The sequence below is a fragment of the Uranotaenia lowii genome, chromosome 3, assembly GCF_029784155.1.
Source record: "Uranotaenia lowii strain MFRU-FL chromosome 3, ASM2978415v1, whole genome shotgun sequence".
NCBI classification, from domain to species: domain Eukaryota; kingdom Metazoa; phylum Arthropoda; class Insecta; order Diptera; family Culicidae; genus Uranotaenia; species Uranotaenia lowii.
In genome coordinates, this window is record NC_073693.1 from 29,181,294 (window position 1) to 29,206,972 (window position 25,679).

General features: G+C 32.9%; 1 protein-coding gene across 1 annotated transcript in view; it reads right to left on the minus strand.

Annotated features, from left to right (window-relative positions):
- Positions 1–12,207: 12,207 nt before the first annotated feature.
- Positions 12,208–25,679, minus strand: part of LOC129756704 (lachesin) — a 71,044-nt gene continuing 57,572 nt past the window's right edge. Inside the window, exon 2 of the mRNA XM_055753687.1 lies at positions 12,208–13,877. Coding sequence (XP_055609662.1) covers positions 13,339–13,877 — 539 coding nt within the window. The 3' untranslated portion in view covers positions 12,208–13,338. The remainder of the gene's footprint in view (positions 13,878–25,679) is intronic.

Consider the following 25,679-nt stretch of genomic DNA (forward strand, 5'->3'; position numbering starts at 1 on the left):
TGAATTTTTGCTAAATCGTGATTTATTTTTGAGGCCATTTCAAGTACAGAAGATGATCCATCAGAGCACAAGTAGATTTGTACATCATCAGCAAATAAATGAGCTAAACAAAAATTCATAACTAAGGAGGTCGTTAATGAACAAAGAAAATAAAATAGGACCCAGAATTGAGCCTTGGGGAACACCTGAATCAATAGCTGAGAATTCAGAAAAAAGCAGTTGAAGTAAACGGATTGTGTACGACCCTTGAGGTATGAGCTAATCATATCAGCGGCAGATTTCGAAAAAACATATTTTATAATAAGTTTATGAATAAGCTTAGCATGTGCAACCCGATCGAAAGCTTTTGAAAAATGTAATAGAAGAAGAAGTGCACTTCCTTTCTTATCTAAAGCAAGTGCTAGATCATTATGCACTTTCATCAAAGCTGTTTCAGTACTGTGGTTGGGTCTGAAACCGGATGGGTACCTGTCAAGAAAAGTATCATGATTGATATGATCACAAATTTGTTGCTTTATAAGCTTTTCAAACACTTTTGATAGCGAACTCAAGATACTTATTGGCCTTAAATTAGTAATGTCAGTAGCGTTAGATTTTTTTGGAATAGGAATAGCTTTAACCTGTTTCCATGAGAGAGGAAATTTCGAGGTTTGAATTATAGTGTTGAAAAGATGGGTTATTAAAGGTAATATATCTATGCCCACTGCATTTGAATCAATTTTAGCTATAGAATTTACAATTTCATACTGTTCAACAGTTCTAAAACGGAAACCATTAGAATTTTCTGACAACTGTGGGACTGTACAGCTATTTGCGGAAAAATTAGAAGTGAAAGGAATTAATTTCAGATGCTGTAGAATTTGAAACTGAAGCAGATTTATTGGAACTGCTCAAACCAATTTTTTTTTAATTATAAATTTTCCACTGGATTTAGAAATGCTTTTCAATTTTTGTTTGCTTTTTCAACCCGCTTTTTTGGATGTTTAAATTGAAAGAGGTAGGAATTAGTAAAAAAAATGAAAATAAATTTTTGCTACACAAAATAAATAAACTCCAAAATGTATTTTATTTCTGCAATAAATATAATAGGCATGGCCGTAGGAACGGGGGGGGTTTTGGGGGTTAAACCCCCCCCATGATGATCCAAAACGCCAAGCGAGGTATTCAACTCTACTCGAAATTTTAAATTCAGAACCAAATTATGTGATAGAGTAAGGTCAATCAAGAGTAACAATCTAGACTAAAAAAATCTAATGCCAAAACATCAAAAACCCATCCCAAGTCCAAAACTCTGCAACATTTTTTTCGAAATTTTCTCACTTGTTCATCGAAATTCAATTCTGATTATCTTATTCTAATTAAATTAAACCAATTTTGGAGGTTCTGATTCCATAACTCCCATAACAAAAATTGTATTCCTATTTTAGTATTTCGGATTCTGTATCCAGTTCAGGATTCTAAATTTTCAGATCGAATAATCATAAGAAATAAGAATTTAAAAGCTTCTTTAAAATCCTGGTTCAGGCTTGGTTTTGCATTTCATATCAAATTTGAATCATGTTTCTCGCGATCATCGAGTTCGAGTTCTCAAACTACAGTCTTAAACAAAATTAGAAAATTTGAAGCTTTGAAATGGCAATCCAAAATTGAAAAGTCAGATTCAGATCTTTGCAAATTCATACTTTAATTCTTATTCACAATACAGATTAACAACAAATAATTAAAATAGTGAATATATATTAAACCTGAACTACATAATTTGTTTAATAGATTCGTGAATGAGGGCTCTAAAATTTAGCTCATAAAATTCTGATCTGAAATAAGGTAAGGGAGTCGTATTTTTCGTATATTTCAGAAATTGTTTGGAAATTTGGCTACAGATTCAAAGCGCAATTTTTGAATTCAGGTTCAAATTCAGAATGAAGATTCAAAATTCAGAAAAAGATTAAGCTTGTAAATAAATATAACAATCAACATAAATTGTTGAGCAATTCAAGAGATCATGCATGAACTTAATATATTGCGGACCAAATACAAGATAATATCTCGTTTTTTTTTGCTTGCCAACAGTGAGCTACACTTCGAATTATAACTCGAATGGACTGAATTTAAGTGTTGAACTGAGTTCAACAAAATTGAACACAACATTTGCCGTAACTTTAAAATACTAAATTTGTAAAATTTAGTCCAGCGGTTTCTGAGATATAGAATGCCGAATTTCTCATAGATTTTTTCGGCCCTTTATGTGTTAAAATTGCTTGTCAATTTAATTACCAGATTTAAATTTTTTAAACAAAATTTGTTAGTAAACATAATTCAGCTGAAAATCACAAATAAAAGGTAGAACTTGAGTTTTTTTTTGGTTTTGTCCAAAAACACCCAAATTTTATTTCTTAAAAAATCATCCACAAGATTTTCATTATGGAAATGATTCTTTATGAAAAATATTTGCTGTTAAAGAAACATCTTCATCTTAAAAATCTGCACAAAATTCTATATTTTCCCAGTGTTTTGTTGAACATTATTAACACATCAAGGGCACAACATTTCGGGATTTTATGTTTCAGAAACCAATAGACAAAAATCTGCTAATTTATTACAGATTTTTGAGTAACGGGAAGTGTTGTGTTAAATTTTGTAGAATGAGTTTTCATTATTAGATTCATAACATTTAAAGCCAAATTTCATACTAAAATCATTAATTTGGTTTAAGTTTGCATCAAGAATTTAGATCCGAATAATTTTATTCTCCAACTTTTTTTTTTAAATCTTTGAATTTGCAAAATTGTTTGGAAGATTGGGCTTATTTGATTTGAGTAAAAAATAAGTTTTTTTTTAAGAAATGGAAGACTCTTCTAAAAATCATATTTTATGCCCAAATCAATTAGGTTTGATCTTTCTACTCTCAAATTCAAAGATTTTAACCATCGATGAAAACGAAAGAAAATTTTGAGTTAATTACGAAAACTTTTAAAGTCAAAGTACTTAAAAATGATATTCATATAACAAACATAATTTGCATTAATTTTTTTGTATTCATGCGTTGTTGGGCAAAAAATCATAGGTAAAAATCTTTCACCAAAACCCCCCCCATGAATCGGTTCTTCCTACGGCCCTGATAATAGGTACTTTTATTTATACAAGAACACAATAAATGCTTAAGAGAAAGCCCCCAGTACGAATGACTCATAATGATTATGAACAAATGCAAATACATACAAGTGAAGTGAATATTTGAACAAATCACTGATATATAAATTTTTTGTCGAAAAAAATAAATATTAGAAAAGCTTCGCGGACCATTGGTTGCTCATCCCTGATATATGTACATCATGTACTAAAACGTACAAACTTCTTGAAGTGAAAGGCTAACATGCTACAAATGCTAAATCCTTCAACCTCCAGAAGAAATACTGCTATGTACGCTATGACCATTCAATCCTATGGCCATTAGCTCAGAAGACTAGAACTCTATTCAATGAAATGAGGTCACTTTCATCAACAAAAGTTATAATATCCACAGGAACAGCATAATTGCAGAATGTTCTGTATTTTTAACATTTCAAAGATCATAGAGTTTTCAAAAAAATTGAGAAACAAGAAGACTGTATGTTCTTCATTTTTTGCAATTTTTTGTATTTTTTGTATTTTTTTTGTAATTTTTTATAAGTTTTATAAGTTTTGTCATTTTTGTCATTTTTGTCATTTTTGTCATTATTGTCATTTTTATCATTTTTATCATTTTTATCATTTTTGTCATTTTTGTCATTTTTGTCATTTTTGTCATTTTTGTCATTTTTGTCATTTTTGTCATTTTTGTCATTTTTGTCATTTTTGTCATTTTTGTCATTTTTGTCATTTTTGTCATTTTTGTCATTTTTGTCATTTTTGTCATTTTTGTCATTTTTGTCATTTTTGTCATTTTTGTCATTTTTGTCATTTTTGTCATTTTTGTCATTTTTGTCATTTTTGTCAATTTTGTCATTTTTGTCATTTTTGTCATTTTTGTCATTTTTGTCATTTTTGTCATTTTTGTCATTTTTGTCATTTTTGTCATTTTTGTCATTTTTTTAATTTTTTAAATTTTTGTCATTTTTGTCATTTTTGTCATTTTTGTCATTTTTGTCATTTTTGTCATTTTTGTCATTTTTGTCATTTTTGTCATTTTTGTCATTTTTGTCATTTTTGTCATTTTTGTCAATTTTGTCATTTTTGTCATTTTTGTCATTTTTGTCATTTTTGTCATTTTTGTCATTTTTGTCATTTTTGTCATTTTTGTCATTTTTGTCATTTTTGTCATTTTTGTCATTTTTGTCATTTTTGTCATTTTTGTCATTTTTGTCATTTTTGTCATTTTTGTCATTTTTGTCCTTTTTTTTTGTCATTTTTGTCATTTTTGTCATTTTTGTCATTTTTGTCATTTTTGTCATTTTTTTGATTTTTTAAATTTTTGTCATTTTTGTCATTTTTGTCATTTTTGTCATTTTTGTCATTTTTGTCATTTTTGTCATTTTTGTCATTTTTGTCATTTTTGTCATTTTTGTCATTTTTGTCATTTTTGTCATTTTTGTCATTTTTGTCATTTTTGTCATTTTTGTCATTTTTGTCATTTTTGTCATTTTTGTCATTTTTGTCATTTTTGTCATTTTTGTCATTTTTGTCATTTTTGTCATTTTTGTCAATTTTGTCATTTTTGTCATTTTTGTCATTTTTGTCATTTTTGTCATTTTTGTCATTTTTGTCATTTTTGTCATTTTTGTCATTATTGTCATTTTTGTCATTTTTGTCATTTTTGTCATTTTTGTCATTTTTGTCATTTTTGTCATTTTTGTCATTTTTGTCATTTTTGTCATTTTTGTCATTTTTGTCATTTTTGTCATTTTTGTCATTTTTGTCATTTTTGTCATTTTTGTCATTTTTGTCATTTTTGTCATTTTTGTCATTTTTGTCATTTTTGTCATTTTTGTCATTTTTGTCATTTTTGTCATTTTTGTCATTTTTGTCATTTTTGTCATTTTTGTCATTTTTGTCATTTTTGTCATTTTTGTCATTTTTGTCATTTTTGTCATTTTTGTCATTTTTGTCAATTTAGTCAATTTAGTCAATTTTGTCAATTGTATTTTTAACATTTCAAAGATCATAGAGTTTTCAAAAAAATTGAGAAACAAGAAGACTGTATGTTCTTCATTTTTTGCAATTTTTTGTATTTTTTGTATTTTTTTTGTAATTTTTTATAAGTTTTATAAGTTTTGTCATTTTTGTCATTTTTGTCATTTTTGTCATTATTGTCATTTTTATCATTTTTATCATTTTTATCATTTTTGTCATTTTTGTCATTTTTGTCATTTTTGTCATTTTTGTCATTTTTGTCATTTTTGTCATTTTTGTCATTTTTGTCATTTTTGTCATTTTTGTCATTTTTGTCATTTTTGTCATTTTTGTCATTTTTGTCATTTTTGTCATTTTTGTCATTTTTGTCATTTTTGTCATTTTTGTCATTTTTGTCATTTTTGTCATTTTTGTCATTTTTGTCATTTTTGTCAATTTTGTCATTTTTGTCATTTTTGTCATTTTTGTCATTTTTGTCATTTTTGTCATTTTTGTCATTTTTGTCATTTTTGTCATTTTTGTCATTTTTTTAATTTTTTAAATTTTTGTCATTTTTGTCATTTTTGTCATTTTTGTCATTTTTGTCATTTTTGTCATTTTTGTCATTTTTGTCATTTTTGTCATTTTTGTCATTTTTGTCAATTTTGTCATTTTTGTCATTTTTGTCATTTTTGTCATTTTTGTCATTTTTGTCATTTTTGTCATTTTTGTCATTTTTGTCATTTTTGTCATTTTTGTCATTTTTGTCATTTTTGTCATTTTTGTCATTTTTGTCATTTTTGTCATTTTTGTCATTTTTGTCATTTTTGTCCTTTTTTTTTGTCATTTTTGTCATTTTTGTCATTTTTGTCATTTTTGTCATTTTTGTCATTTTTTTGATTTTTTAAATTTTTGTCATTTTTGTCATTTTTGTCATTTTTGTCATTTTTGTCATTTTTGTCATTTTTGTCATTTTTGTCATTTTTGTCATTTTTGTCATTTTTGTCATTTTTGTCATTTTTGTCATTTTTGTCATTTTTGTCATTTTTGTCATTTTTGTCATTTTTGTCATTTTTGTCATTTTTGTCATTTTTGTCATTTTTGTCATTTTTGTCAATTTTGTCATTTTTGTCATTTTTGTCATTTTTGTCATTTTTGTCATTTTTGTCATTTTTGTCATTTTTGTCATTATTGTCATTTTTGTCATTTTTGTCATTTTTGTCATTTTTGTCATTTTTGTCATTTTTGTCATTTTTGTCATTTTTGTCATTTTTGTCATTTTTGTCATTTTTGTCATTTTTGTCATTTTTGTCATTTTTGTCATTTTTGTCATTTTTGTCATTTTTGTCATTTTTGTCATTTTTGTCATTTTTGTCATTTTTGTCATTTTTGTCATTTTTGTCATTTTTGTCATTTTTGTCATTTTTGTCATTTTTGTCATTTTTGTCATTTTTGTCATTTTTGTCATTTTTGTCATTTTTGTCATTTTTGTCATTTTTGTCATTTTTGTCAATTTAGTCAATTTAGTCAATTTTGTCAATTTGTTCCATTTTGTCCATTTTGTCCATTTTGTCAATTTTGTCAATTTTGTCAATTTTGTAAATTTTGTCAACTTTGTCAATTTTGTCAATTTTGTCAATTTTGTCAATTTTGTCAATTTTGTCAATTTTGTCAATTTTGTCAATTTTGTCAATTTTGTCAATTTTGTCAATTTTGTCAATTTTGTCAATTTTGTCAATTTTGTCAATTTTGTCAATTTTGTCAATTTTGTCAATTTTGTCAATTTTGTCAATTTTGTCAATTTTGTCAATTTTGTCTATTTTGTCAATTTTGTCTCTTTTCTCAATTTTGTCAATTTTGTCACTTTTGTCAATTTTGTCAATTTTGTCAATTTTGTCAATTTTGTCAATTTTGTCAATTTTGAACATTTTGTCATTTTTGTCTTTTTTTTTTTTCATTTTTGGCAATTTTGATAATTTTGTAAATTGTGTGAATTTTTTAATTTTTGTCAAGTTTGTCATTTTTATTAATTTTATTAACCTTCCAAAGTCGTTCGGGTCAATATGACCCGAAGCGCACATTCAAATCATCATAACTCTTCGAGAAAAAATCGCAAAAATTTGATTTTTAAAACCTCCCTGGGGAATCACAAAATACACAATCTGTAGTACTAGGCAACTTCCTGTGACCACCGGAAGTGCTCCCTCAAAAAAATCCGTAATTAGGCTGTTCGGGTCTATATGACCCGAGAGTTTGCGTAAGTTCCCCTGGCCGCAAATATTGACCGATTTCGATGAATTTTAATTCATTGTATAGATAATTTATTCTAGTTTCTAAATATTGAAAAATAAAGTCGAAATATTTTACGAAATCATCAGTAGCTGATTCCGAATGAAAAAAGTCCCGAAAAAAAGCTCTTTTTGGAATGCTTATAACTTGAGACAGGTTCCAAATATTGCGCTGATTTTATAATATTTGGAATTGTCAAGAATTAATCTTTCCATGGATGTATAAATTTTTGGTGATCCAAAGGAAGTTTTGGCCGCTATCCCGGAACTTCCGGTAGAAAAAATTCTTACTTCAAAAAAGTCACCCAATTTTGGCTTTGCATTGCTGTATCTCGGTTACCAATGGATCGATTCTCTTAATTCAAATTTTAGTTTTTTTTCGTTAACTTTATTAGTATTTTCGTAGAACATAGTTGGTTCCTCAAAAATCTCAGTTGTTCAGTTTATGGTAATGAAACTCACATCTTTTTTGTCATTTTTCAAACTCCCCCTCGTGTCGGTGGGTTTACGCGATTTTGTTAGCGTGATTTCTCTAAAATTTGAACTCAAATTGGTCATTTTTTATATATCTAGAGATTCATTAGAATCTCCTCTTTCGATTGACATACATTTTGTGTGGTGTTTTGAAAATTTGTAGCAACTTTTTTCGAATTTACTTAAAGCTGCCAGATTTCAAGCAGTTTGGTCCACGTTTTCAACAGGTTGGTGTACAAATCTCGCACCCCTCATGTAGCTGCGGGAGAAACAAATCCTGTAGCTCTCTTTTTGTCGCTCACCAAATCTACCACCCAACCCAGTAGCAGGAGGAACTGCCGTCTCGCCGCGTGGTTTGTTGATTGATTGTGCTGATGCTGATGCCTCTTTGCGTAGTAAATGTTTTGATTTTAAAATAGAGAAAGATTATTTTTCCAAATTGAAATAAGCTTCTTGAATCTTTTTATATATTTTATCATTAGAATTCTTCAGTGATACATTTGTTTTGAATGTAATCATGATTCTTTTCTGAATTTTCTGAATTTTAGAATTCTTCAGTGATACATTTGTTTTGAATGTTATCATGATTCTTTTCTTTTATTTTTAGCAGTGTCTACTGCAGGAGACACAAAATCTATGATTCAAGTAACAAATATTCTGAAATTTTAATCAGAAACTTTAATCAGAAATCGAAATTTGAATCGGAATCTGAAATTAGAATCTGAAATTTGAAATTGAATCTGAATCTGAAATCGAAATCTGAAATCTGAATCTGAAATCTGAATCTGAAATCTGAATCTGAAATCTGAATCTGAAATCTGAATCTGAAATCTGAATCTGAAATCTGAATCTGAAATCTGAATCTGAAATCTGAATCTGAAATCTGAATCTGAAATCTGAATCTGAAATCTGAATCTGAAATCTGAATCTGAAATCTGAATCTGAAATCTGAATCTGAAATCTGAATCTGAAATCTGAATCTGAAATCTGAATCTGAAATCTGAATCTGAAATCTGAATCTGAAATCTGAATCTGAAATCTGAATCTGAAATCTGAATCTGAAATCTGAATCTGAAATCTGAATCTGAAATCTGAATCTGAAATCTGAATCTGAAATCTGAATCTGAAATCTGAATCTGAAATCTGAATCTGAAATCTGAATCTGAAATCTGAATCTGAAATCTGAATCTGAAATCTGAATCTGAAATCTGAATCTGAAATCTGAATCTGAAATCTGAATCTGAAATCTGAATCTGAAATCTGAATCTGAAATCTGAAATCTGAATCTGAAATCTGAATCTGAAATCTGAATCTGAAATCTGAATCTGAAATCTGAATCTGAAATCTGAATCTGAAATCTGAATCTGAAATCTGAATCTGAAATCTGAATCTGAAATCTGAATCTGAAATCTGAATCTGAAATCTGAATCTGAAATCTGAATCTGAAATCTGAATCTGAAATCTGAATCTGAAATCTGAATCTGAAATCTGAATCTGAAATCTGAATCTGAAATCTGAATCTGAAATCTGAATCTGAAATCTGAATCTGAAATCTGAATCTGAAATCTGAATCTGAAATCTGAATCTGAAATCTGAATCTGAAATCTGAATCTGAAATCTGAATCTGAAATCTGAATCTGAAATCTGAATCTGAAATCTGAATCTGAAATCTGAATCTGAAATCTGAATCTGAAATCTGAATCTGAAATCTGAATCTGAAATCTGAATCTGAAATCTGAATCTGAAATCTGAATCTGAAATCTGAATCTGAAATCTGAATCTGAAATCTGAATCTGAAATCTGAATCTGAAATCTGAATCTGAAATCTGAATCTGAAATCTGAATCTGAAATCTGAATCTGAAATCTGAATCTGAAATCTGAATCTGAAATCTGAATCTGAAATCTGAATCTGAAATCTGAATCTGAAATCTGAATCTAAAATCTGAATCTGAAATCTGAATCTGAAATCTGAATCTGAAATCTGAATCTGAAATCTGAATCTGAAATCTGAATCTGAAATCTGAATCTGAAATCTGAATCTGAAATCTGAATCTGAAATCTGAATCTGAAATCTGAATCTGAAATCTGAATCTGAAATCTGAATCTGAAATCTGAATCTGAAATCTGAATCTGAAATCTGAATCTGAAATCTGAAATCTGAATCTGAGATCTGAATCTGAATCTGAAATCTGAATCTGAAATCGGATCTTGAAATTTAAATCTGATATCTGAATCTGAAATCTGCAATCTGAAATCTGTAATCTGAATCTGAAATCATGGACGTGAACTTTAGAAATGTTACCCATCCATTAAAATATTAAATCAAAAAAGCAATTCCTACAACAATAAAGCATTCATTTCGTTATCAGCATCAGCTCAATCAATCAACAAACCACGCGGCGAGACGGCAGTTCCTCCTGCTGCTGGGTTGGGTGGTAGATTTGGTGAGCGACAAAAAGAGAGCTACAGGATTTGTTTCTCCCGCAGCTACATGAGGGGTGCGAGATTTGTACACCAACCTGTTGAAAACGTGGACCAAACTGCTTGAAATCTGGCAGCTTTAAGTAAATTCGAAAAAAGTTGCTACAAATTTTCAAAACACCACACAAAATGTATGTCAATCGAAAGAGGAGATTCTAATGAATCTCTAGATATATAAAAAATGACCAATTTGAGTTCAAATTTTAGAGAAATCACGCTAACAAAATCGCGTAAACCCACCGACACGAGGGGGAGTTTGAAAAATGACAAAAAAGATGTGAGTTTCATTACCATAAACTGAACAACTGAGATTTTTGAGGAACCAACTATGTTCTACGAAAATACTAATAAAGTTAACGAAAAAAAACTAAAATTTGAATTAAGAGAATCGATCCATTGGTAACCGAGATACAGCAATGCAAAGCCAAAATTGGGTGACTTTTTTGAAGTAAGAATTTTTTCTACCGGAAGTTCCGGGATAGCGGCCAAAACTTCCTTTGGACCACCAAAAATTTATACATCCATGGAAAGATTAATTCTTGACAATTCCAAATATTATAAAATCAGCGCAATATTTGGAACCTGTCTCAAGTTATAGGCATTCTAAAAAGAGCTCTTTTTCGGGACTTTTTTCATTCGGAATCAGCTACTGGTGATTTCGTAAAATATTTCGACTTTATTTTTCAATATTGAAAAACTAGAATAAATTATCTATACAATGAATTAAAATTCATCGAAATCGGTCAATATTTGCGACCAGGAGAACGTACGTAAACTGCAGGTCAAATTTATCAAAAATAGATTTGTACGGAAATTTTGCGAACGGCTTTGGAAGGTTAATTTTGTTAATGTTATCAATTTTGTCAATTTTGTAAATTTTGTCATTTTTGCTATTTTTGTTATTTTTGTGATTTTTTGTCATTTTTGTAATTTTTTTTTTATTGTCATTTTTGTCATTTTTTTTTATATTTGTCATTTTCGTCATTTTTGTCATTTCGTAATTTTTGTCATTTTAGTCATTTTTTTTAATTTTGTCATTTTTGCCTTTTTTGTTATATTTGTTATTTTTGTCATTTTGTTCATTTTTGTCATTCTTGTTATTTTTGTCATTTTTCTCATTCTTGCCATTTTTGTCATTTTTCTCAATCTTGTCATTCTTGTTATTTTTGTCATTTTTCTCATTCTTGCCATTTTTGTCATTTTTCTCAATCTTGTCATTTTTGTCACTTTTGTCATTTTTGTCATTTTTGTCATTTTTGTCATTTTTGTCATTTTGTTCATTTTTGTCATTCTTGTTATTTTTGTCATTTTTGTAATTTTTGTCATTTTTGTCATTTTTGTCATTTTTGTCATTTTTGTCAATTTTGTCAATTTTGTTATTTTTGTCATTTTTGTCATTTTTGTCATTTTTGTCATTTTTGTCATTTTTGTCATTTTTGTCATTTTTGTCATTTTTGTCATTTTTGTCATTTTTGTCATTTTTGTCATTTTTGTCATTTTTGTCATTTTTGTCATTTTTGTCATTTTTGTCATTTTTGTAATTTTTGTCATTTTTGTCATTTTTGTCATTATGTCATTTTTGTTATTTTTGTCATTTTTGTCATTTTTGTCATTTTTGTCATTTTTGTCATTTTTGTCATTTTTGTCATTTTTGTCATTTTTGTTATTTTCGTCTTTTTTGTCATTTTTGTCATTTTTATCATATTTGTTATTTTTGTCATTTTTATCATTTTTGTCATTTTTGTCATGATTTCATTTTTGCCATTCTAGATAACATAGCGAAAGTCGGTTTAACTTGTTGAAATGATAATTTGTTAGGAGTTAATCTAAGTTATTGGATCATTTCGGATTGAGAATAAAGGAACAATTTAGAAATTATTTGATAAAAAACCATATTTATGCTTTCGAACTTTGCACTTATACATGCCTCGTCAATTTTCCGTCTGTATTCTGTCAACTGAAAAACCGTACTGATAAAGATGGTTTTGATTTCGATTTTTGGGCTTTTGATGTAAATTTTAGTTTAACTTTCTACTTGGGTTTGACTTTTGTTGTTGGTCCGAAGAGATTCTACGTTTCAATATCATAAGATTGTGTTACTACTACTCGAGAGTGATTGGGTATGTCGATATGTTCATGGAATTTATACTCTGCTTGGACGGCACTCAATACTTTAGATTCTATGTGTTTGTCTTTTTATTTTTCGTTAATGTTATTTATAATTGTGGTGTTTGCTATTTCCAAATGTTGGAGATTCAAATAAAAAACCTTCTCCTCTAGAGTCTTGACTTGGTGTTTCTTCAATTTTCCTTTACATTAATTGCGGATGTTTGTTTTTCTTAATCTTAATATAATTTTTTAAAAACCATTTTTGATCCTTATTCGCTATATTCTCTTAAAATAGCGCGAAAAAGATTTATCCTACTATTTCGATTCTTCCGTCTTTTGTTTTTTTCCTCTCTTTTTGCCGTTTATAACTTATAGCATTATGCTAGAAATTGTATGTTACAAATTCATTCCGCTGTCGGAACACGTTTTCATATTTTATTGTATCCGTCTCCTTAGCCTTGTGCTTCCGTCCTATTCGATTTCACTTATTGGAATGTAATTTTGTGATTGTTTTTCGAGCTAGCTCTAGCAGGATCTCATCCCACGGGGTGTCTCTAGAAACGATTCAATTCGGTGATAAATTTTCGTTATCATCGATCGTGTGCGTTCTGGTCCTGGGGAAGCGGATTTAATGATGGAAATTGACCAGGAACACGACACCAGGAAGGTCGGATTGTTGGAGAAGTCTTCTAATTGGAATGGACGACGGCCACGTTTTGTTTTTTTTTTTTTTGTTATTGCCTTCCGGGGAAGTGAAAAATGAAGGCCATTTGGAGGGGTTCGTCCGTTCGTTGATGAAAAACGGAGTATCGCGCGAAAGGCGTGGCCGCGTACCCTCTGGCTGTTGCGATGCGTATCGTATGCGAATCCTCCGAAGAAGGGTGCGTTTTCGAGGTTTTAGAAGAGGGCTGCCAGTGCTGTCACTATCAGCAGGAAGCTCGACACGGTGATTGAGCTGGCATCGCCTCCATAGTAGGATTGGCCACAGGCAGGTGGACACACCGGAATAACCGTTTCGTAGAGCTCCACCTTGGCTTCGGCCTGGCCCAGCTTATTGACAGCCCGGCAGTAGTAATCGCCATACTGGCGCTTCTCGATTGTAATGACTCGCAGGGTGCTGTCAGTGAATTCGTCAGCGGTGGCAAACAGCGACACGGCATAGTGCTGGTTGTTTGACAGATGGACGTCATCCTTCACCCAGACGATGGCCGGCGGAGGGTAGGCTTCCACGTGACATTCCAGATCCATATCGTACTGCAGGGCCTGACCCAGCCGAGGCCTTGGCACCGTGATGACCGGCGAGAATTCCACCTCCAGATTGATGTTCCGGCGATCACCCTTGCTCACGCTGTTGTCCGCCACACAGTAATACGTTCCACGGTCCTCCTTCTGCACCGAGTTGATCTTCAGGACATTTCCGGTATAGACGGCACCACCTGCACAAAAAAAAAAACAGAAAAATGAAAACAAATTTAGAATTTATTGCCTACTAGATCAGTCGTCGTCGTCGAGCGTGTGCGTCACATGGTCAATGTGTTAAGAAAACAGCTCAAGAGGAAAAAAGGTCATAACCTGGCTAGGTTTAAGTGCTTCCGGTTGCAACAGCAGCATTTTTGCGGTTAAGCAACTTTTGGGCACAATTTGTCAAATGTGGAACGCATAAATTTTATATCTATTCCACTACACTATGTTTTTTTTAGGTTTTTCCTCTATCTATTTTGGAGAAAGGTGTTCTCCAAATATGTAGGAGGGTGTCCTTCTTCACCTTTTTTTTTATTAAAAAAAAACAAACGAGACCGAGAAAGGGTGTAGGCGAATGTAGTGTTTTATTGTTTTTTTTTCTCGTTCGTCATCCTCCTCCATAGGTTTTCTTCCTGCTTTATGCTGACTGCACTCGAGTGGAACGTGATCATGAATAAAAATTTGTTCGTTCAGCGGTTTTTTATGCTACGTGTTCTCTTCACTGGGGACAGATGCCATCGATAGCCGATTAATAAAAATAAGACCAACTTTTTTTCGGGCCAACATAAGGGTAGATATTTGAAGAATGAAAGCTTAAAAATGTTTACTCTACTGGAACCTATCATTGCATTGGTGCACTTTTTTTAAATGTTTAAAATTACCAACTCAAATTAATATTAGAAAGCCGAACTTGAATTGGGAATAAAAACACAGAAACACGAAATTACATATCTATGTGTCTGCGTCTTCAAATTACATATGTTAATATGTAAGAGAATTTACAGTTTAACTAGAAAAAAATATCCGTTAAAGCTTATCAAATAAGCTTTAAACAATGGACTGAGTCAATTTGAGGTTGTTTTTGAATTTCTCAAACCCTGGCTGGAGTCTAAAAAGCTTAGTTTTGGATCAAAACTCATCCATGATTTTTTTTTCAGAATTTTTAAGTTACGGTTACATGAGTAAACTTTAAATTTTAGGGTTGTATGGGAAAATCGAATATTTTGAACTGAAAATCAACATAATTTTTGTTTCTTCTGTAGAACCGAGCTCGCTTATGGTTTTTGTGGCAATTTATAAAATCTTAGATGAAATTTTTCGCTGTACAAGTTTGTTCTCGACCGTAACTTTGTATCTTATTATACAAAAAAGATATAAGGCGTTGATGGGGGCATGTCTAAAAGTTAAAATTTACTCATGTAAACGACGCAAAGTGCCCAAGCAACCAAAAGTCACATATTTACTTGAATGAAGGCATTGAAAGTTACATATTGGCTTACAAAGAGAATCAACTGCCCAATTCCCTTTAGTGAACTTTATACACTCATTATTGAACTTGAAAGTTGCAAAAGTGATTAATATGTACGTTGTATGTGACTTGTTTTGCCCAATTCCCATTAGTGAACTATATATACTCATTAACGAACTTGAAAGTTGCAAAAGTGATCTATACGTACGTTATACGGGACTTAAGTCACATAAAGGGCACAAAAGTGCTCAATACGGGATTTGGTAAGTCACATAAAGGGCACAAAAGTGCTCAAACGGGATTTGATAAGTCACAAAAAGTGCATTGATGTGCTTTCAAAATCAAATCACCTCTTCGAGTTTTAGTTTCAGTTAGAACAACATCTAGGCGTGGTCTCGTGGTAGCGTGTTCGATTCTCACCACGAAGGTCGGGGTTCGATCCTCAAGCCGGGCAAGTTTTTTTCAATAAGTAATTTTGTACTTGAGTGACCATTTTGATGCGATATACGTAGGAAATGTAGGAAAGAAGCAATTGAGCAATTTGTCGTGTTTGAAATCCGGCGCGTGGCATCATGGCGGCACCGGTACAGAACACAGTAAATAATCAAGAGAAGGTGATATGAACCGAAGCCAAGGGTTCAGTTGAGATAGACAGAGATTTTTTTGCTCATTTTGTGTATTTTTGGAAGCTGAATTAAGAGGCCGCTGGAAGCTGAAGAGAAGATCATTAAGACTTGTTTTGGAACTTGAAAGTATCAATAAGAACTTAAATTTTGAGCTGCATAGAACGTACTTCATATCAATGATGGGGCTGAGTAAGCATTTTTGTACCTTTTTTATGGGACTTTTGGTTGCTTGGGTGAGCCAGCAACCAAGCTTTTGCGGTCAAAATTGACTGCCGGCCAGAGGGTTCGTTGTAGCACATCGGTGTTTTCGACAAAGTTGCTTGTCTATATTTGTCTATATTCGCGACGCTTAAAAATTCTGCCAAAAATCATAAGTTTTTAGCTAAAAACAAGCGTCAAGACCCCATGGTTTGGGAAATTCAAAAACGACCCCAGATCAACTCAGTCTATTCTTACAAGCCAAGGAACGATTTCGACCCCAGGGTTGTCATTCCGTAACATACCGCCTAATTATTTTGTAATTTAAAATACCCCCTTGATGGTCTCGAATTTTTGAATGCCCCAAAAACTCAAATAGCAATCATGAAATCCAAGACCCAAAAATTAAGAACTTAAACCGACAAACTTGTCTGATTCTTGCTGCAATAATTTTAAATAATTCCCGATTTAATTTTATTCCCGGGGATTCCCGCTCGTGAAATCCCGGGTAGAACACTCTATTATTGTAAGAATAATTTCTTTAAAAATCAAGACAACGCGAAGCCAAAAATCAGGAATATTCAGGACACCTCTTGATTCAAGGAAAAAACAAGCATCTCTGCTTTTTTTGTAACATCTTTAAAGCATCTCTGCTTAGATTGCATAAAAAAAGGCGAAATACAGGTGCTGTAAATCCCTTTCATTTATTCAACAGCAGAAAACAGTTTCTTGGTGGGACAGCAGTTCATATCTAAAAACACCATTTAAATATCATCTGAGCCGAAGATTACCATCTGTTAAATAGATTTTACTTTTAAATTACAAATTCGATTTTCTTAAAGTTTAACTAAAATTCGATTATATTTTAGATGTTTTTATGAAAATCAGTACAATTCAGGACATTTTAGAGATCAATGTACAAATATTAGGACAACTCGAGAGTTTAGAAAAAATCAGCACGGTCTCTCGAAATTCAGGACAAATCCTGACACCTGGCACCTCTGATTAGTGTAGCTCTTAAAGAGTTATTTTTCAACAAAAATTGACTAATAACTTTGATGCAAATACAAATTTATAAATACAAATATGAAGACAAAGGGGTGGATTTTCCTGAAAAAACTCCAACAACTCCAACTTTGTCTTTTACTTTTTTGAATTCCTAAACCAAATAAATATATTACTCGTTCGTCTTGGAAATCAATGTTGGTTGAACGAAATTCGAGGTCTAGTCAAGCATCAGTGATATTTGAGAACTAACTCTCAGATTGTATAATGAAGACTAGGAAAAAATAGCAAAATCTACCAGCTGTTGATCTATTTTAGCAATAAGCAGTTGAGAAATCCCCTACAGCCAAATCAACTAAACGCTAGTTAGTTCGTAGTAATCGATGTTGATTAAGCAAAATTATGAGTTCATCCAAAAATCTGTGATATGGAAGAGCCGACCATACGAATTTTGATAACAACTAGTAGAGTTTTTTATCCGTGTAGAGTCCAAATGCAATGTAGTTCGATTTTACTATTTCTGTGTGTTTTTATTGCAGCCAAGAATAATTAAAAGAACAATATTTCTTCAGAAATGAATTTTATTTTCACACTAACTCACTACACCACATAAGTAGCACTACAGGGGAGAATGGGGATACTTGATCCCCTTTTCTTATTTTCATGAAATCTTTTTGGAAAAATTTAGTAACTCGCCGTCTTATGCATTTTCAGACAGCGCGTAATTTCAAGTTTATGTGCTCCAAAAGTTAGAACGATACATGATTTCGTAGATGATTATTGATTATAATTTTAATGGCATGTTCGGCGGAATGAAAACTAGAGAGAATTTTTATTTTTTATAGAAATTTGAAAGAAAGGTGGATAGACAGGCATTAGTGCGCCAATAGGAGAAAGCTTGATAGGTGTTGAAATTTTAGGCTATTAAAATCATATAACGATTTTGTAGATGAGCAAAAGGCATTTTCGCGAGACTAAAACAAATGTGACATTTTTTAAGTAACAGGAGACTTGATCCTTTATTAAAGCAGACTTGATCCTTTATTCAGGGTGCTCTGAGCCTGGGCAAAAATCTAGTAAAATCCGAAGATAAATGGTTGAATATTTTTTGCTCTAGTTCACAGTTTATAAGCATCAGACAAAGAGAATTCTAAAAGTTTTTCTACTACCCTACAGTCATTGCATACTTTAAGGCGCAATTTTCTAGTTTTTAGATAAGTACAGTATTTTTAGTTCTTTTCATCAGATATATACTGGACAAACATTAGTTTTTGAACAGATACTAGTAATTTCATGATAGCCATTGATCACGATCCATTAAGATGCAAAATACATCTTTTTGGACTCTAGGGATCAACATACATTTTGGAAAAGTTCTTCTTAAAAAAAATAAAGGTTTATTATTGCTTTCAAAATATGGATAAGGAAGTTCTTATTATACTCTAAAGATTGACATATTGGAATGATAATTTTTGTTATAATTTTTTAATGTGAGAAACATTTTAAAATAATAAGAAATATCTTCTAATCACATTTTGTAAAAAATTTTAAACAAAGTTCAATAACTCAAAAAATAATTTTTTAAAAATTAGTTGCGATAACAGCATTGTTGTTTTGTTCTATTTGGCACATTTTTCTAGAACGTTCAAAAAAAACGAACACACACATATAGGATTTCAGTGAAACTTCATGTTTCTTTTGAGATATCTGAATTCCACTTAAGACTAAAACGTACATATTTCAAGGATATAATGGCTAGCATCTTACTAATGCTAACACCATCAGCCCTCTGAAAGAGTACTATGTATGTATGCCGTGGCCGAGACTCGATCTCATGACATCTGGCTTAGAAGACTGAAACGCCATCCTCTAGGCCACAGTCGGCGGCTTTGATATTTGCAAGACATTCCTGTTTCGAGATATAGCGATGGAATCAAGTATCCCCAGGGCTCAAGTATCCTCATTCTCCCCTACTGATTAAAAAAGAAAAATCCTGTAGTCCGGGGCTACTTAGGCGGAGCTCGATTTTTAAGATCCTGTAAAATTTGAAGATATTAATTAATATAAAAATTAGATGATGAATTAGATGATAAAGAAATGACCTTGTCCGATCCTTTTGCACAAAATTTGATGCACCATCGCACCAAGATGTCAAGCTGAGTCCAAATTCCGTGAACTTGCTCTTCTTCTGTAAGATCACTTCCCTAATGTATATCAACAAAAAACACATCAAACAGATTCAAAAAAATATCTTAACGCGCTTGTTTGGAACTAATTTTCGGTGTCCTACCGCAAGCTGCCGGAAAGATTCTGAACAGTCAACTTTTCGACCGGTGTGGAAGAATCGATTTTTTTTCTGTTTGAGCATGATATTCGGGTACATTTTCAAACAGTCACGGAACCCGGAAATGTGGAAAAACTCAACATTGCAAAATTTCACACCAAACAAAATTCTTCTAGCTGTGTACCCAAACTTTTTAAAAGTTGTGCAAGTTTGAAACAATAAAGTCTGTTTCACATATAATCTGGTAGCATCTTTTCATTTACTGCAGCGCCTCTAGTTGTCACATCGCGAATCTATTGACAGTGTTTTGATCCGGATGGTTTGTTTCCTTAATGGTGAAAATTTCGTCAAGATTAAAGCAGTCAGTCAAAAGTTATCGAGGATGGAACGCGAAAGGCGAGAGAAAATTCTGCACACTCACGTAGAAAAACCGACGTGGTCAGGGGTAAAGATCGCGATATTCCTGAAATATCCTAAATCGACTGTAAATTCGGTGCTGCAACGTTACCTGGGAGACCCTTACGGTGGATCGAGCAAAACAAACCAGGCGTAAAAGTGGAACATATGACCGGAAGCTGCGAGCAAAGGTAATTCAATCAGTTCAAAATAATCCTGAAATCTCCTTGCGTGATTTGGCGAAAAAGTTCAAGAGGAACCACAGTAGAGCACGACGAATTTGTTTGCGAGAAGGCTTGCGGTAGTATCATGCAAGCAAATACCTCAACAGGATGCTGAAACAAAACCTGGTTGCCAAAACCAGGGCAAAGAAGTTGTACGAGAAAGTGTTAACCAAGTACATAGGATGCATTTTGATGGACGACGAAACTTACGTCAAAATGGATTTTGGACAAATACCCGGTAACAAATTTTACCTTGCGAAGCGAAAAGGGAATGTTGCGGGTTCATTCAAATTTGTTTTCGCAGATAAATTTGCTCGTAAGTTGATGATTTGGCAAGGGATCTGTACACAGTAAATGAAAATTATCGAGTTCGGTAATTTTTTTACCGAAATCCTAACAACCGAACTCGGTAATTTTCGTTTACTGTGTAGTTGTGAGAACAAGACTAAGATTTTCATCACTGGGAACACAATGAATGGAAATGTTTACAAAGAAGAATGTCTCCAGAAGAGGGTTTTGCCATTCATTCGGTCCCACAAAAGTCCGGTGAAGTTCTGGCCGGACCTGGCAAGCTGCCACTACAGCCGGGGTGTCGTTAAGTGGTATAAGGAGAACAAGATCGATTTTGTTGAAAAAAGGATTAAACCACCAAACTGCCCGGATTTTCGTCCCATCGAGAAATATTGGGCAATAGTTAAGGGCAAACTGAAGAAATGTCGCAGAACCATGAAAAAACCCGCTCAAATGGAAAAGTGGTGGAACAAGACGGCGAATGAGGTTACCAGCAGTACTGTGCAGAAAATAATGGGTGGTATCACAAAAAAAATTTGAAAATTCATCCCAAAAGCTGACGAATGGTTTTTATGTATATTTTTCCTTAAAGTGCAATAAAAACCCTACAAAATGACATTTTTACTTTTGTTGTACGTTATTTCTTTGCGGAAAAATGATCAATTTTATCCGACCAGATTCTATGTGAAACCGACTACATGAAAGTTTGAGGCAATGCAGGAGAAAATGCACCTTGCATACAAGTACTTAAATCCCATTGCATGAAATCTTGTACGCAAGACAAAATTTTTTGTGTAACTAAGTGACTTTTCGTTATAATTTGAGATAATTTAACATCCTACGAGTACTTAATAATATCTCATTTTGATCTCATCTAGATATAATTTTGTTTTTCTTTTCTGATCAGGAAATCATTCAATTCCAATAAAAAGGAAAATCCTGGGTATCTCCAATTTTCTATAACAATATCGAAAGGAGCTAATCGGCACCAGTGAATTGTCACTTCTTGATTGTCACCCAAACACAACACAAGCGCCCCTGATGAACTGCTAGCTTTCTATTTGGCTAAAGTGTAAAGCTGGAGGAACTACCCCGGCTTCCTAATTGGCCTGCCAATCGAACAAATCCTAGCTCGTCAACCTCACACAGCAGAGGTCCCCACTCGTCTATGATGATGACGATGATGATGGCGGAAGCAACCTTTCTTCAAACAAAACTTCAACTCCATTTCGGAAATGAAGGATGTATGCCTTCCTACATGTAACTAATACGCATCGCCGAAATCACAAGAGCGCAAGCAGAGGGAGCTCTCATATTGTCATTATCGGCGAAACCTGAACAATTAGTTAGCAATTGCTAGCTGTGAACTAGTTCCGCTTTTTTTTTTGCTTTACACTTTTATACCTATCTGAGGAATAACCTTATTTTTATTACAATGGTGATTTTCAGTGGCAAAGGATTAAAGGGGGTAACTTTCGGTAAAGGCTGCAGTTTTTTTTTCTTCTTGGCGTCATCATTTTACCCTTTCCTGGCACAAAGTAGAAAAGGAAAAAAGGCTTAAGAAATAGGGAAATAAGGTTCGGAAGGACTTTGCAACAACCGACTGAGCGAGCATGAAGTAGGTTCATACCATACCATATATGAATGATGGGTTGCAGCATAAAATATACATTATCCAACGAAAGAGTGAGCGAAACGTGCTTTATGTGCTGAATGTGCGCATAAATGACTACTTCCGCCCGACGAAAATTAGCTATTCATACAACAATGAATAAGTTATTCTACGTCTACCTCTGGCTGCATGCTTGTTTAGTTAGAGGGGTTGATATAGTAGTGCAACGGGGTGTGGCAATAAGGATATTTATGATACTGTCAGGACCTCCGGCAATGTCTACAGGCCATCTAAAAAAAAGGTCGGTGCTGCCTGAAGCCTAAATACCTTAAAAATGTCGCGCCCGTTGCAGAAAGATTCGGCAATATTTTGTGACATAAATTATACGGTGCATGATCAAAGAGTCGTTTGGAATATAGTTTGAATGACTTCTTGTGAAGTGCAATCGAATTGATTTTTTATTCCTTTTTAATTACGATTTGGGCTGTAGAGGGAGAAAATTGTTTTTTTTTCTGAAATCAAACTCAAGCAACAGACAAAGTATTGTGAACACTACTTTCGGAATCCTTTGGAGCAAACTCGCATGCGGTTTTAGTTGAAGTCAGCTAAAGCTTATATTGATTCTTTCACAACAAAATACTTATATATTTTAATAATTTTTATATACTAAGTTTAAAAATGTTGAAACGCACGTTGGGTGGGTGTGCTTAAGGTTGAATGAAGCTGATAATAAAAATAATGATGATTACAACTGTAATCCTGACGTTTCTCCTATTCGCTACCAGTGGCTCGATGATAAAAAGGGGTCATCCCGAATCTTGCTGGCAACACAAAGCTTTAAAAGATTTTTCAACCGCACGAGCTCATTAAGTTTCATAAATCCACAATCTTATTTTTGATCTATGTCATCCATACATTATTATGCTCATTTCAACTAGAAAAGGACCCAACGGGAGAGTTTGAGTGTCAATCGAAACGTAACGACTTTCGCCGTCGATCAATATCTTCGATGGTGATTCATGACGATTTTTTTAAAATAATTTTCAATGTAATAATATTTTCATCTCAACGCAAAATGTCCTTCACGCTGGTAGGGGAAAAGATCATAAAACGCCTCATCAATCCAATGACGAAAATGTTTCATTTTAAGGCTGTAACTAGTATCAATTTGTTTCAAATTATATGATTTGCCACGGTAAATATGAGTTTTTTTCCCAAAATATTCCTGCGTTGTGAAAAATTTAAAAAATTAGTTTTTTCCTCATTTCATTGTATTTTTAAGCCCTTTCAATAAAGTTTCACCTAAATAGCAAAGAAATATAGAGAAAAAAAAAATAAAAGAAATGATTTCACACTGCAAATACTGAACACTACTAACACTAGACAAGCTAAAATATTTTTAAACTGTGACCCAGACTTATACTGGTCAAGATATAACTTTTATACGCCAGGTTTTTCTTCTGTACTAGAATGTTAATACATGAGTAAGGTTACCAGAATTTTTTTTCAGCACGTATCTGGGCCGGGCAAATCCAGGCTATGAAAACCTGGCAAAATCCGGGCATTGGTTTTTAAATTGACAACCGAAAATCCGGGCAATATCCGAGCAAATTTGGTCAAAACCCAGGAATTACTCAACAAAAATTTAAAAAAAATTTTTTTTTTCATCAAAACTTAACAGCTCTTTTTTGACTTTCATTAAAACTTTCATGATTTGGACGCATAAATTAAAAACTGTAACAGCACAATTTGTGTGTTTTTGTTTGATTTGCTAAATTAAGTGAATTAAACCGGGCAAAATCCGGAGTTTTTTCAATGAAATCCGGATCCCAAAAAATGAATTGAATATCCGGACAAACCCGGATAAAACCGGGCAATCTGGCAACCTTAGTCTATCACTCACATCTAGTCATGTGACTTACTTTGTTTTGTTTCTTTTGCCTAGTGTTGCCAAAATAACAAACGCTGCCATAGAAATTCATTTTATTTTATGCATCTTCAGAGTTGCTGAATACAACTATTATTGTGTATTATTTTTAATAAATTTGATTTATTTGCTGTATATTCTTCACCTCATCTCTACATTCCTTTTTACCTCTATTCTCAAAAACATCTTTTATTTACTGACTTTTGTTTTTCTTTAATACAAAATTTTATATTTCAAATGTCCTTCCTTTCAATTCTACATTCCATTCACAACAAAAGCTTTTCAAGTCTTGAAATTTTATTTATATTCTGCATATTCTTTATCCTATCTGAAAATATCCTTAGCAACAGACTTCCGAATATGTGCTTTTCCTGTCGCTCTGCCTTCGTTTACCGAAAACGGAAAAATTCTAAAGTAGAGCACATATACAAACTGTGCTTTTCTTGTCGCTCTGTCTCTGTTTACCAAGGCCGGAATAATTCAAAAGTATCCTTTAAAACAGCCTTCCCAACCAGAAGGTTAAATTAAAACAAACAGTCAGCAGCAGCCTTAAAAAACTGCGCTTCCTAAGCTAATTCATCTTTTTCTACCGGAAGGCCAAATCAAAACAAACAATCAGCAAAAGCTACTTTGAAAATCAGCGCTTCCTAAGCCCATTTTGTCTTTTTCACCGGAAGGCCAAACGGAAACAAACAATCAGCAGAAGCTGCCTCAAAAATTTGCGCTTCCTAAGCCAATTCCGTCTTTTTCACCGGAAGGCCAAACAAAAGCCAACAATCATCCGTAATAGTCCTAAAAATCTGCGCTTTCTAAGCAAATTCCATCTTTTCAACCGGAAGGCCAAATCAAAATAAACAAACAGCAGCAGCCTTAAAAATCTGCGCTTCCTTAGCTAATTCCGTCTTTCTCCACAGGAAGGCCAAATAAAAAAAAAACAACCAGAAACTGCTACCTAAAAAAATCTGCTCTTCGTAAACCAATCTAGTTTTTTCAATGAAAGGCCAAAATCATGCAAACAATCAACAAAAACTGCATCAAAAATCTTCCTAAGCCAATCCGTTCTTTCCCACCGGAAGAGCAAATCAAAGCAAACAATCATTTGCACTTTTTAAGCCAATGCCGTCTTTTTCCACGGGAAGTTGCCTTAAAAATCTGCGCTTCCTAAGCCAATTCCGTCCTTTTCCTCCGGAAGGCCACATCAAAACAAAAAATCAGCAGCAGCAGCCTTAAAAATCTGCGCTTCCTAAGCCAATTCTGTTTCTTTCACCGAAAGGCCGAACAGAAACAAACAATCAGCAGAAGCTGCCTCAAACATCTACGCTCCTAAGCCAACTCCGTCTTTTTCACCAGAAGGCAAAACCAAAGCCAACAATCAGCCGTAACTGTCCTGAAAATCTGCGCTTTCTAAGCAAATTCCATCTTTTCAACCGGAAAGCCAAATAAAAAAAAACAATAAACAGCAGCAGCCTAAAAAATCTGCCCTTCCTGAGCCAATCCGTCTTTTATCACCGGAAGGCCAAATCAAAATAAACAGACAGCAGCAGCAGCAGCCTTAAAAATCTGTGCTTCCTTAGCCAATTCCGTCTTCCTCCACCGGCAGGCCAAATCAAAACAAACAATCAGCAGAAGCTGTCTTAAAAATCTGCACTTCCTGAGCCATTTTGTCCTTTTCCACCGGAAGGCCAAATCGAAACAAACAACCAGAAACTACAGCCTCAAAAAAATCTGCACTTCATAAACCAATCCCGATTTTTTTCACTGAAAGGCTAAAATCATACAAACAATCAACAGAAACTGCCTTAAAAATCTGCGCTTCCTAAGCCAATTCTTCCGTTTCCATTGGAAAACCAAATCAAAGCAAACAATCATCTGCGCTTTTTAAGCCAATGCCGTCTTTTTCCACCGGAAGACCACATCTATCAGCAGAAGTTGTATGTTGTATGTTGGTTATCCACCATGGGTGCA